This window comes from Teleopsis dalmanni, chromosome 2 (genome assembly GCF_002237135.1).
Source record: "Teleopsis dalmanni isolate 2A chromosome 2, ASM223713v2, whole genome shotgun sequence".
Classification (NCBI taxonomy): domain Eukaryota; kingdom Metazoa; phylum Arthropoda; class Insecta; order Diptera; family Diopsidae; genus Teleopsis; species Teleopsis dalmanni.
The window spans coordinates 120,067,822-120,081,333 of NC_051847.1; the positions used below are offsets into that span (position 1 = coordinate 120,067,822).

Below are 13,512 nucleotides of genomic sequence, written 5' to 3' on the forward strand. Positions count from 1 at the left end.
TTGTAAATTCAAATGATTCTATCAAAATTAAAATACAAACTGAAATAGAAAATGTGAACTATTTTTAAATTAAGCTAATTTTATCTTATTTCATAAAGAATTTCGTACTTAGCAACAAAAAATATGTATAAAAATTTTTTCTTTATTCTTGTATATTTTTTTATAGAAGCAGTAGAAACCGAATAACGAAATATACCCAAACGAATTGTGACAATACTATTTTGTATATGTGTTTCTTTCATATTTGTTAAGTAATATATGATATTGTATAATGATATCAACAAAAACAAAACAACAACAAAAATTGTTAAAAAATTCTTACCTCTAGTTTTTTGTTTATTTATATATATTTTCATGTGATAAATATGTGAAAAATTGATAATTTCTCATTTGAAAAAAATGTTTTGCAGTCTTATACGGTATTTACACTGACCGGTAATGGCTCATTTTAGTCAAAAATTAAAAATGAGAAGTGAATGGCTCATTCTTGCATACAAAATATCAAGCGCGGATGCGATCAATTTCATCACATTCTGTATGAATGACGTTCATTTTCAGCAAACAAGTTGAAAAATCAGCTGTTTAAAATGAGAACAAATTAAATACAACGACTGTAAACACTTTCAAATGGCCTTTATCTGCCAGTGTAAACGCCATATTACATTCGACATATGTGAGGTAATTTCCCTTATGGGAAATTTATACGGTAAATTAACTTCATTAGTGAGCTTAATTAAATGAGCTGGTTTAATGAAGGCAATGGGAACATACTATTAGTACAAAGTATAAATGGTATACTTCATTTATATATAAAAATATACTAATATGATTAAAGATATAAATTAATTGTTTGCATTAGTTACGTTCTTTATTGCAAACAAAATGTAACCGATTTACAGAATAATAGCGATTTTAGTATATTAAATTTTTTTCAAAGCAATGTAAATGTAATTACAAAATAAATTTCAGTAGTTCCACTCCTCTTAATAAATAATTATCATCATATTGGTATATGAAAATAACGCTATAAATAAGTTACGTAGTGACGAGTCACATAGCAATAAAGTTATTCTCTGATTTGAGTAAATCTATTGTGAATTCTCACTTAAATTGAAAATAGGAAATCAGCTGTTGCGGTTTTTGTTGCAAGAGGAATTTGTGTTTAATATTTTTTAAATTTCTTGACATAAACTTTAGTTATATAAATAAAAGTAATGTCAGTAATTATAAGGACTGTTCGTCTTTTTCCTAAAGGCATAATAACGAGTAGAAATTTTAATACAACAGTACCGTACTTAGTTAAAGAAAGTGAGTGCTCATTCGTTTCATAACCTTTCAACATTTCTTTTATTATTTTAATTTGCTAATTAATATATTTACGTTTTAGTAAACGAACGAACTGAAAATAATGCATTGGTAGTAGAAGGTGTGAATTTACCATCGCCGCGCGCTCAGAAACTATTGAAAGAGGTTTGTCAGAGTAAATTTTGTCCGGAATGTACATTGGGCTTAGAAATTAAACATACTGATGTCCTTATACTATCGCAATATGTAAGATCAGATGGTTGTATGCTACCCCAGCGCATCACAGGTAGATATACAATTTTTAAATTTTATTCGATCTGTTAAATGTCTTCTTTTACTAAAAGGTTTATGTCGGCGCCAACAAAAGCGAATTGCCATGATGGTTACAATGGCTCAAAAAGCAGGTCTTATGTCAAACTTAACGCCAGCTAATAGTAAAAAAGATCCGAAAAGACGTTTCGCACATAAGAAATTTAATACTTATTTCTTAGAGTCAACAATTAAATACTAAAACTTCCTTATTGGGTACTTCAGATGCTTAAAATTAAGAATTAACTAATAAAATCTATTGTTTGTAAATGTAAATGAGTGTAAAATGTGTGGTTTAGCAATGCACTGCGTTTTTTTATTTCTACAAATGATTGTGTTTCACCTTATATTCTTGTGTATGCTGTGAATCTTTTCCCTAATTTCGAATGTATTAACAGAATGTGGGGGGGCAGGGGGGCATTTATAATATTATTAATGTTGCGCTTCCATAACTTAAAGCTGCAAGAATGCTTTGATTTTAACAATTAGTTTTTATTGATATACTTTTATTGTTATATTTTTTATAGGCGTGTTGTGTACTTTGCTTGTGAGAAAAGTATATCAAGAGAATGAGTTGCAACTTGACCTGTGTGTGGTGCCTATTAATATTTTTTCTGAATTACGCGAAATGCTTCAAAAACTTCTACAATATGCCGTATATTATAGGGTAATTATTTTTGGGTCCCGTGGTCCTGGGATCTACTAGAATCGCTAGCCAGTTACAAGCGATACAAAGGCGGCAACAAACAATAACACGAACTTTTTTTTTAAATAAGAAATGTATTATTATTTTACCTATAGGTAATGGCAAATCGTTCTATAAAAATTTGTTATCTTCAATTTATATATATTTTTGTAATAACTGATTGTATAATTATTATTTGAAATGTGGCTAATGTGTTAACTCAAATTTACTTTTGGCTAATAGTATCTACTTCATTTGATATGAACACACTTTCGAGCTGCGGCTTCAGTAGGTTAAAGTTGAATACAGATATTTTTGAAGTTTCTCTCTATTAATAAAAAAAAACCAAAAAGTTCATATGTTGTCGTTTATCCGATTATGCGATGAATTGTGGTGCATTATGAAGGAGCTGTCAGTTTTACCAGAAATTCAAAGTTAGTGTCGCTTAATCTAATACACTCTTCAATCAGTAATATTAAACTAGAGTTTGAGTGCGATGTTTGTCTCCAAAATGTGTTGTTTTTTATTTCCATCGATAATATGAATGGCTTTGTTATTATAAAAAATAATATAATTATTCGTGGAACGTACTGCAATAAATTTAATTTAATTAAAGCATTAAATACTCTACTTGTATTTGTTTTTATTTGATAATTGTTTGATGATAAAAATTGAACATTGAAGCATCAGAAAACAATCTAATATTTTTTTAAATTATGAGATATATTGTCTTCTTGCAAAGAAGTGCTTGCTTGCATATTGTTCAAAAATGCTTATAAAATCAAATTACAGTTTGTTTTCACTAGACCTGTAATTATCGAATTTTTTAAATATTTTTAATACATCTGATATGCGTTAGCACAAAACTAAAACTGTTTTTCGAAAAAAAAATTAAACCATGAGATATTACTACAGTCCCAAAATTAATACTTTTTCTAAACATTTTTTTATATTACCACAAAATACAACCCTGCGAAGCTATAAATTATCTCTCATATTGGCGCTTACTTCAACTTTTTAAAGCAAACGCAGTTTTACTATATTTTATTGTAAATTTTTTCTAAATTATTTCTTTAAAAATGAATAATGGTACTGAAAGATATGTTGTGCATGTGGAGGTACAGTTCGTGCGATGTGATAGGTAAGTTTACGTTTATTTTGTTATTATTAATCTATGAAATCCTTTGTAGGACAACAGCTTCCGAGGAGTCCACGTTAAAGACTTTGCTGACGGATATGATTAAAACTGAAAAGCCTGCTCCAAACAAATGTTTTCCATCAAATTTGTTAGAAAATAATAAATTGAATTTAGTTAAATCTGTTTATATTGATTGTGATACTGAAGAAGACGAAGTGAGTTAATTTGTCGTTAGTCAACATTATTAATTATTATTTTTTCACTTAACAGTTGATAATAGATAATATCGATCAAAATCTTATTTTTCATTTCTATTCGGCCATTAATCGGCCTATGGAAACTGAGTTATTTGAGATAGATGGTCAAGGTGATATGGACGCTGTGCCAACTTTTCATCACTGGATATTGCCATCAACAGCCTTTGTTGGTTTGTGGGAAACATTAATTTATGAGCAGGGACTAAAAGAAAAAGTAGGTGATTATATAAATAGCTCGGTCTTACGCGTATTAACTTCATTTAATTTCAGTTATTGAATTTTGCATTTTCTGCTTTATTATTTTCGGAACATAATGTTAATCCAAATGTGATAGCCTGCAATCGTCTCATATTGTTACACGGCCCACCAGGCACTGGCAAGACTAGCCTTTGCAAAGCATTAGCACAAAAAATTGCTATAAGAAGTGTAAAGAAATATCGTCACACCCATTTAATAGAAATTAACAGTCATAGTTTATTTTCTAAGTGGTTTTCCGAAAGTGGTAAATTGGTAATGAGTTTGTTTTCCAAGATACGTGAAATCGTTGTGAATAAAGATAATCTAGTCTGTGTGTTAATCGACGAAGTTGAATCGCTAGCTTTTGCTCGTGATTCGATGTCATCACAGGAACCTAAAGATGCAATGCGTGTAGTAAATGCTTTGCTTACACAATTAGATAGTATAAAGGAATATCCCAATGTGTTAATACTAGCTACATCCAATCTTGCAAAGACAATTGATGACGCGTTTATTGATCGTGCTGATGTAAAGCAATATATTGGTTTGCCCACCAAAAAAGCCATCAGGAAAATCTATGAAACAGTACTTCTAGAGTTGATGCGAGTAGAAATATTGGAAGAAGTAGAATTGTTTCCTGGCTATAAACAGCAAATTGAGGAAATAGTAGAGCAGAGCAGCGGCTTAAGTGGACGAAGTATACGTAAAATACCACTTTTAGCACATGCTTTGCACTTAGCAGAGAATCCAAACGGATTTTCACAAAAACTAAGTGTAACTAAATATCTAAACGCCGTTAAGGAAGCATTAGTAAAACAGCACAATGATAATAAAGCCATTGATAGATAAGTGCTATTAAAGGTTACAATTTTTTCATATTACCATTTGACTGCTCCTCATAAAAGGAATTTTTATTAAGAACTGATGTTAAACTAACAAAAATAAATACTTCAATGAAGAATTTTCGTGGCACAGTAAACATTTTTTTTTAATTACACATTCAACTTTATTTTCCAAGCTATGATCAAATTTTCTGCTTCAATCAATAAACCGAAAGTTTTCCTTTATTTCTTTTAGGTGTCCTTATTACAAACTTAAATAAAAAATACAAAAAAAGGATTGATGCATTGGTATCGAAAACCAAGCGCCAAATCTTGTTATTTGCTCTGATGCACACTTTTGTGCTGTTTTCTCCCTTGCAAGTATCCACTCTGGATCTCAGCAAAAAGTTTCTGTTAAAGTAATTTTGCAATTGCAATCATCGCTTTAGTTGCTAACAGCTATTGTTGGAGTTGTTGTTGTTTGTGCTGATACTAAAACCGTTAGCACTAGTGGACAAGGCATGTTCAACAGCTGTCCACACATACTTCTACTTAAATAGTATTGAATAGTGATTGGAAAAAGATTTGCTTTGGAGTGAAGTGAACAAAATAAAAAGGAGTAACGAAAGTTGTTATTTGTACAAAAATTTACATTTCCAAACTGATTCGATTAGAAGCAACTGTGTTTGGGACTTTATGCAAATAAAGTGTAATGGATTGTATGCGGAGAATATAAGATATTAAAGCAGCGCTTTAGCTGCTCATTATTTTAAGTTCATATATCTCGATTTTTTGTGGTTAATGGTGTAAAATGAGTAAGTTAAGCTCATGTGAATTGAACATTAAAAGTCATAAAAAATAGACTTAAAACCCATTAAGGCCGTGTGCGAGTTCGACTTAATTGAGGGAAATAGTAAATTATGTCGGTATGGCAGCGAATGTTGGTATTTACCAGAATTTCGAGTAGGATAAATTAGATAAAAATTAGTTAATTTAGGTATTACCATTGTGAACATTTTATAAGATGTTTAATAAATGAATAAATAAACTTGAAAACATTTAACCGGAAATAATAAATAAGTACAATAAATAAATAAATTAAATATTTACGTAAGTGCAGTGCAAAAATCCTTAGGCAATTTCAATTTACTTTACCTCAATTTACTCGAACTCGCACACTGCCTGCGTTTTGGAAAACCACGAAAAACTGCTACGTGAATACCCACATCTACTAATACCGTTGTATATTTATATACAACTAATTATTTTTAAAAGAAAAATGTTTCTAGTGAGGTCTTTTGCTAATACCAGCTGGAAATATGAGCATATCAGGAAATGAAACGAGGAGGAACGATGCTATAGAAGTGAAAATAAGGGGAAGGAAGCTGATATACCGCTGTAGCAGTTAAGGTTCTTTTACATATGCACGGTCTTGCGTATATGTAATAATTATTAGTTGTATAAAACTTTAAAAGGAGTATAAAACTTTGGTAGATAAAAATTCCTGTCTGATTTCTAGATAAACTTGAATCAAATTGGACATGAAACGTATTAGTTAGCGGCTCTGAAGAGGAGGAGAGATCCGTGTTTTGGCTTCATTGTCAATGTGCATCTTTCGCTAATAGAAGATTAAAAATATTCTATTTTCTTATCAACCTGATAGAGCTGTGATTTTGCAAATTAAGAACATAGTCAAGGTTGTATATTGGTTCAACTTCACTTGAATGAGGGAATCCTGCCTTTTGGCGTTGCCTGTATGTTGACTACTGCAGTCCTTTTGTATACCTTAATAGTATGCTTTAATAAAGTAACTTAACGGATGATTAATAAGAATATTTCACTTTCCATATTATTATTTCTATGAATGGATTACATAGGTACTTGTATTTGAGCATGTCTGGAGTAAAATGTGATTAAAGCGGCTATTGGGTGAGTTTAAAAACTCTCGATTAGAAGTGGTATAAGATAAGGTATAAGATAAGATATATCTTATACTAATATAAGATAAGACTTAATTACTTTATATAGTCGCAGCATTCTCACATTATAATCATTCACAGTACCTGATGAATGAAGGTCTTCTTCAGTAGCATATTAATGAATTTCATGAAAATCTCTTTAATTTGTCAATTAACTATGTTGGTAACGGGGCTCCAGTCTTAATTAGTGAATATAGGTCTGTACACCAAATTAAAACTGATGAAATATAATGTAAGTCTATCTCTTTATCAAATAGTTTAGTAGATGTGGTTGAGAAGATGACGTGAGGTTGGATATTTAGTTTTGTTTTATGTACCAAAATTTCGAAAGAAAATTATTTTCCATTTCGTTCTCTCTGGAAGTGGACAAGCTAATATATTCTATTGGTTTCAAATTGTGTTTTCTGGTTTTTCTTAAATCCTAATTTTTTTTGGGTTTTGTTTAAAGTTTCTAGCTATTTGTTCAAAATCTGTGCAAAAATGAAAGCATGGTTACTTGTATTCTGCACACACTTGGGTGTTGTGACAGAAACCATAAAAAAACGATGATTGAGGATAAGTAAACGTTGTAATCTGTAATTGAGGAAATTCAATTTCCAGTTAGAATCTGACGTGCAGATGTGGCTAGTTAGCGCATCACGTCCTGCTCAAAGATTTCTAACAAAAACAAAAGTTTAACTGATGCACACTAAAGTCGTTGTCACTGTGATGAACCAGCAACAGTACACAAGGAAGACTGACACCCACACAATATCAAAGGAATTTACAGATAAGCAAGCAATCCGAACAAGAAATGAACAAGTCCTGTGTACTTGTGACTGCAATTTGATGTGCTTTGTTTATTGTTGTTGCTCTTGTTGCTTTTGTTGGAGTAAATTCCCTAAGGAGTTTTGCGGTCTTTGTAACTTCTCTAACTGCAAATCATAAAATAGGAATAGGAATTTATATTGTCCGATGTGTTGAAGCTGTTTGTTGTTTGTTGTTTGTTGCTTGCTGCTTGTTGTTATTGTAAATCAGTTTTATTGGCTGTGTTTGGCTAGGCTTTTGGCTTCTCAAGTCACATTTGCTTCGCTGCTTCCGATTTCGTTATAATTTTTCCAACACTTTCCTTGCATTTTTATCTGTTTTGTTGGTAAATAGGAACACAGTGGCGTATACGTAATTTATTTACTTGAAATATATATGGGCATGTGCTTGCGGGGAGCACACACTTATGTGCTCATGAATGTACAGAACCCATATAATTCGTAGAAAATTGTTTGTCTATTTTATTCTTTACCTGTGTAATGTGAATCATCCAGCAAACTAGCCAACTAGCAAGCCAACAACGGATTTATGTGGTTTACGACAGGTTTTCGCTGTGGTGTAAATGGAAGGCGTCATTACATGGTTTCACTTTTTATGCCAATCTTCTTAAAAAGCTACTCATGTGTTATTTGTGCCGTTCGTTATTTGGTATGTGTCGTAAAATTAGCTTTTTGATAAGCTCACAGACAGTTAGAGAGAAAGGCGGACAGGCAGTTGGATAGACAGGTGCTGTCCCAAATCACAACCGTACGTGATCTGATTAATTTTTAGCTGATGAAAATAGGTGGTTGATGTTAAGAACTACACGATGCTGTGTTTTATGTTGAATGATGAAGTTCTCAAATTAATTTCTTGTGAGTTATACGATATATGTGTATATACTATTCATCTGAGAAATAGTAGTAAAGTCTTACCATTTTCATAATTAGTATTAAGAAACTTTTTATGTCAAGGATTTTATTGAAGTTATATAACATTGAGAATTTCCTTAATAAGCTCCTTTTTGTTATAGATAAAATGGTAGATATAATACCACTATGATGAAGAACTTGGAACAACTGAATACAACTATGCTCTTAATAATCGAGTTCAACTTTTAAGGAGGACAGTACCTTTAAAATTTATTTCGATTGATTAAAACGCGTTATGCTTGATCCAATTTGATTCTTGAGTTGTTCAAACAGCAAGTTATCAAAGGGAATCAAATTTGGAAAATTTGGTGACTGTTATATGAACGAAGTTGTGTCATTGTGGTGCAAATTCCAAAAGTTCTTTGCTCACAAATTCGGCTTTTTTAGCGGATAGCTTTACGCTAATGTCTTATAATGCTCAACTAATAATTTTCGTTGAGCTTTTGATTTTCTTTTTTCATAATATTCATGATACACAACACTATTATAAGTTATGAAAATTGTGACCGTGGCATTTACTTGGTTTGGTGAACGCCATTCACTTACCTGATCCTTGAGTCGCATGTTGTAATATAAATTTATGTTTCTTTGGTAGTAATTATACGTTAGATAAATTTTGGGTTGAGTTTACCTATTGAAATCTTGTCTTTAGTGATTTCATGGTCCCTTTTTGCTTAAAGGTCAGATCTTTCGGTACTAGTTGTGGATCTATACGACTGAGGTTCAAATCTTTAAAACACCTTGAGCAGATCCTTAAATCTTTATAGTGCTATATCGCTTTTAATTACAATAATTTCGTACACATAATGCAATGTTTCAATAATGCATGGTGTTTCAATATTGATATATGCTATGGGAGAGTAATAGCATATATATCAAGTAATCACACACAGTTAAAAAGCAGACTTTAAAGAAAGTTTTTTTTTCGTTTAGATATTGTACGAGTTGAGTTTGCAGAAGTAGAACCCGGTATCACTATCTCCAAGTAAAGAAATATGTCAGTGCTTGTAATTTATACTTGAAGACAGTGATGCCGCGTTTTATATTGTATTCCCTCGCAGTTTCTTACCGCAAATTGCGGACTTACACAGTACAATATCTTTAAACATCCAGACCAGAAACTTTTTCAGCGCAATTGTGTGTTCAGTTAGTAATCTATTGAAGGTTTCCATAAAGTTATGCATAAATGTCAATATAAAATAGCAGGTGGATACGATTTCTCAAATTCTTAGAAAGAAAATATGTATTTATTTAGTGACGTATATACTTTATATCAAACTAGGTGACCCCGCGAACTTCGTACCGCGTAACAGTCAATAAATGTTATATTAAATTATAGGTAAACTAAATTTAGAAATTTATTAAAGTAATAAAATGAATACAAAAAATTTATTGTATTCAATAGTTTATTAGGATATTGATATATAATTAATTATTTTAATAGTCTGTCAGCAAGAACCTATGGGTTACACTCCGATTGATTCTCTTCAATAAAGAACCTTGTGATATACGATATTTTTTGTTTTTTTATCAGGCGCAAGAACAAATAAAGCAGATGGTTTGCCTACACGTGAACATGCCACGTACAATTGACCATGTGAGAAACATACATTTTCTAGATTCAGACCACAAACACTAAAGGATTGGCCTTGTGATTTATTTATAGTCATTGCGAATGCAAGCCGAATAGGAAATTGAATTCGTTTAAACTCAAAGGGCATATCGATTGAGATCATTGGAATCCTCGGAATAAGAACTTCATCACTTTTGAATTTTCCTTTGAGTATCATTGCGTGAATCACATTGGCCATCAGTTTTGTTATCACTAAACGCGTTCCATTGCATAGTTTTGGTTGGTTTAGATTTCGAAGCATAATGACTACCGAACCAATCTTTAATTGTAAATTGTGCGGTGGTATGCCAGGCACATCTAAGGAGTTCAAAAATTCAGTTGGATAGCTTCGTTTGTTACACAGTCAATAGATTTGAATGTATGCAGAGTACCAACGATTTGATTTTGAATTACAAAGTTTAAGTCATTCACATCTTTGTTCTTAGCTGCCAAAATTGCTCGCTCACTCAACCATTTTTTGTTTTTATGATTATCAATGATCGGAAATACTTCATTGATGAGTTTGTCTTTTGATGAAACGAAATTGCAAAAATTTGAAGGAAATGCAATTAATCCGCTTGATTCTTCAACAGCTACACGGCCATTACCGATTAATAGCAATTGCTTGGAGACCTCTTCAGCAGATGTATCGTTTACCAATGCAACTCTCATGTTTGTTACCAGTTGAAGTTTCTACATAGCGCCAAAGATTTGATGATTTAAGGCAAGCATTTATTTCGTCGGCAGCAGTCGATTTTGGAATGACTGGGAGTGTTTGGCGAAAATCGCCAGACAGTAAAATCATTGCGCCTCCAAAACATCTCGAGTCATTTCGATGATCTTTCAATGTTCTTTCAAGTGCTTCTAATGCGCGTTTGTGCGCCATTGTGCATTCGTCCCAGATGATGATTTTAGATGCTACTAAAACTTTAGCCATTGCAGAATGCTTCGCAATATTACATATCGGTTGCTCGGTAGTTTGAAGGTTTAACGGCAATTTTAACGCTGAATGAGCCGTACGGCATCCTTCTAACAATGTAGCCGCTATTCCAGAAGAAGCAACTGCTACCGCAATGTCGGAATATCGCACGAACAGTATCCAAAATTAATGACATGAGGAATGTTTTACCAGTCCCACCGGGGGCGTCCAGGAAAAAAAGCCACCATTTTCTTCATCAATCGCTTTCATTAATGTTAAACTTTCTTCTGTTGCGGATTCAATAGAGGTACATTAGTTTGAACTGATTGGTCTAATTCATGTCGATCATATCCACGTTCACGTTTCAATTCTCGATTAAATGCGTTATTTATTCCACGATCAGGAGCTGGCATTCCTAATCTGACTAACAAACTACCGCAGGTATGGTAACATATGTCTTCGATCAAGAGCAAAGCCTGATTATGCATTTCATCATTCTCCTCAAGATCGGGATTTCTTGAACTGACACGAATTCTATGTAAAATGTCTTCTGACATGTTATCCTTATATTTGTTCCACAGGTCACGTGGATTCGATGGTATATTGATAACAATATTTATTTATTATTTTTGAATTTATTATATTTGAAATTTCAAATATTTGAAATATTTGAAAAAAAAATTTAAAAAGAAATCAATATCACTCAAACTTTCGAACTGTCAACAGTTTGAAACAGCATTTACAAATTTATTATTTTTGCTAAAATTAGTGGATTTTTCCAATATTTTATAATGTATTCTGCTATTCGGAGCGGAGACGATTCCAACAAATCAAAGATAATTAAAATCGGTTCAGCCGTTCTTGAGTTATGAGTGGTGTAACTAACACGACTTTCTTTTATGTATATAGATTAATAAATAAAAAAATGTATATGAAGTTAGTTTATGGTTAATATGAAAAAGTGGGATTCCGGGTGAAATTCATTCAGATTAAAATATCGCTGGGGTTAAGGCACTACTATATGCATTGTAAATTAATGAAGCGTTACTGGAGCAGTTTCTACAAAAAGAAAAACCTGCCATAACCTGTCTTGTCCTCGTTCAGGTTATAGCAGGAAAAAATTAACTGATCTCAATTATATAGACGTTTGCATTAATTGTGCCTAACACTTGAAGTCAAATTTCTGAGATTTATTTCATTTAATGACGATTTAAATTTTGATTTAAACGTCAGGTAGGATGATAGGTATTTGACAATACTTGAAACAGCTGTATGGTCAGCCTGATTATCGAATAGCTTGCACCTAAGAAAGGCGCTTTACTTATGCATAACAGATGTCTCTATTGTCTCTCAAATATCTCTGCTGCAGTTTATAATCTCGTTCTAATTTAAAAATGGTTTGGTTAGTGTTATTTACAAATTAAGTGACAAAAAACGTGAAACTTGAGCATTGAAAGTTTGTGCAACCTTGGCTACTTGTGAGAAATACGATTAGTCAACGTTTCTAATCTGACAGGCAGTTCTATGCCTGGCACTTACAGTCTAACAAATTATATACGGATTATAAATTAATTAAATAAAAATTCGAATATTTCTTAAGATGACCGATGATGTTCAGCATTGTCTTCTTCTTATTTGGCACTACAGTCCAGTATGAACCTTGGCCTCCCTCCCTATAAACCTTGATCAGTATTGTATGATCAGCCAAATTTTAGTAAACGAATCAAATTTTTGTGGTTGTAGTTTGTTCGTTATTGTTCGAACCCTTCTAGATTTTATTTCTTTAAGAACTTGTTGTTGCAATTAACTACTGTTCGTAGCGTCTTATGAAGATTTAAACGAATTTATCCATAATTTATTCTACTAATTGGTATTATTCTACTTCGTTTTATAATTTCAGTAATATGATAGAAAACAGTAATACCACAATAGCAGTTTTCTCTATTATCGATAAAACCTAATCTAGGTTTCTTAACCTGACTGTAATCTGACTGACCTTAAGCTGTAACCTGACTAGCTGTCAACTACGCACAGTCCTATTGGAATAGGTCTGTAATAGATTTTTTTATGAATTTATGGAATGTAAAAGTATTTTTTAAAGATTCTATAAAGAATTTATATCAGATCTTAGTGAAATTTGAACTCAAACGCTCTATACTACAGTTCTTTATATTCTATTATAATATATACCCATCATGCCAAGAGGGCCGATTTCTATTACTAATAACATATATATTACCTAGAAAATGATTCATAATCTTTAGAGATGCTTTGCTAATTGACCTGATAGAATTGTCATCCTTTAAAATAAGGGAAATAGCCAAATTTGTAGACTTTTCAGTTTGGTTGCGTTATACTTAAGGGAGGTGCGTCTGTTCGTATACTAGATGTTTCACTAGATGTTTTTCACATCTGGCGTACGGATGGTGTCCTTTATCCGTAGTATTACAACGGGATATTATATGTGCGTTAGTCGTACAGAACTCCTCCTTCAACCTAATCTTACTTTACCTATCAATATATTAGGCATTT

The 13,512-nt window shown here is 32.0% G+C and overlaps 2 protein-coding genes across 3 annotated transcripts; both read left to right on the forward strand.

The window, feature by feature from the left end:
* Positions 1–1,133: 1,133 nt before the first annotated feature.
* On the forward strand, positions 1,134–1,909 carry LOC119683366 (28S ribosomal protein S18a, mitochondrial-like). The gene is made up of 3 exons (XM_038097026.1): positions 1,134–1,308; positions 1,388–1,591; positions 1,650–1,909. The coding sequence occupies exons 1-3, from the start codon at positions 1,215–1,217 to the stop codon at positions 1,814–1,816; spliced, it is 465 nt and encodes a 154-aa protein (XP_037952954.1). The 5' UTR covers positions 1,134–1,214; the 3' UTR covers positions 1,817–1,909.
* Positions 1,910–3,232: 1,323 nt separating this feature from the next.
* Positions 3,233–4,900, forward strand: LOC119683365 (pachytene checkpoint protein 2 homolog). Of its 2 annotated transcripts, none has more exons than XM_038097024.1 (4): positions 3,233–3,440; positions 3,490–3,652; positions 3,708–3,908; positions 3,965–4,900. In XM_038097024.1, exons 1-4 carry the CDS (start codon positions 3,379–3,381, stop codon positions 4,778–4,780), a joined length of 1,242 nt encoding a protein of 413 aa, XP_037952952.1. In that variant the 5' UTR covers positions 3,233–3,378; the 3' UTR covers positions 4,781–4,900. The 2 variants fall into 2 exon arrangements, with proteins under 2 accessions (XP_037952952.1, XP_037952953.1); XM_038097025.1 differs by having other exon boundaries at positions 3,233–3,417.
* Positions 4,901–13,512: the final 8,612 nt, after the last annotated feature.

Excerpts from the sequence above, each read along its gene's own strand:
- LOC119683366 (XM_038097026.1), top strand. The coding sequence starts at position 1,215 with ATGTCAGTAATTATAAGGACTGTTCGTCTTTTTCCTAAAGGCATAATA. Across the intron at positions 1,309-1,387 it reads ACCGTACTTAGTTAAAGAAA|TAAACGAACGAACTGAAAAT; the intron begins GTGAGTGCTCAT and ends TTTACGTTTTAG. Across the intron at positions 1,592-1,649 it reads GCTACCCCAGCGCATCACAG|GTTTATGTCGGCGCCAACAA; the intron begins GTAGATATACAA and ends TTTTACTAAAAG.
- LOC119683365 (XM_038097024.1), top strand. The coding sequence starts at position 3,379 with ATGAATAATGGTACTGAAAGATATGTTGTGCATGTGGAGGTACAGTTC. Across the intron at positions 3,653-3,707 it reads GTGATACTGAAGAAGACGAA|TTGATAATAGATAATATCGA; the intron begins GTGAGTTAATTT and ends TTCACTTAACAG. Across the intron at positions 3,909-3,964 it reads AGCAGGGACTAAAAGAAAAA|TTATTGAATTTTGCATTTTC; the intron begins GTAGGTGATTAT and ends ATTTAATTTCAG.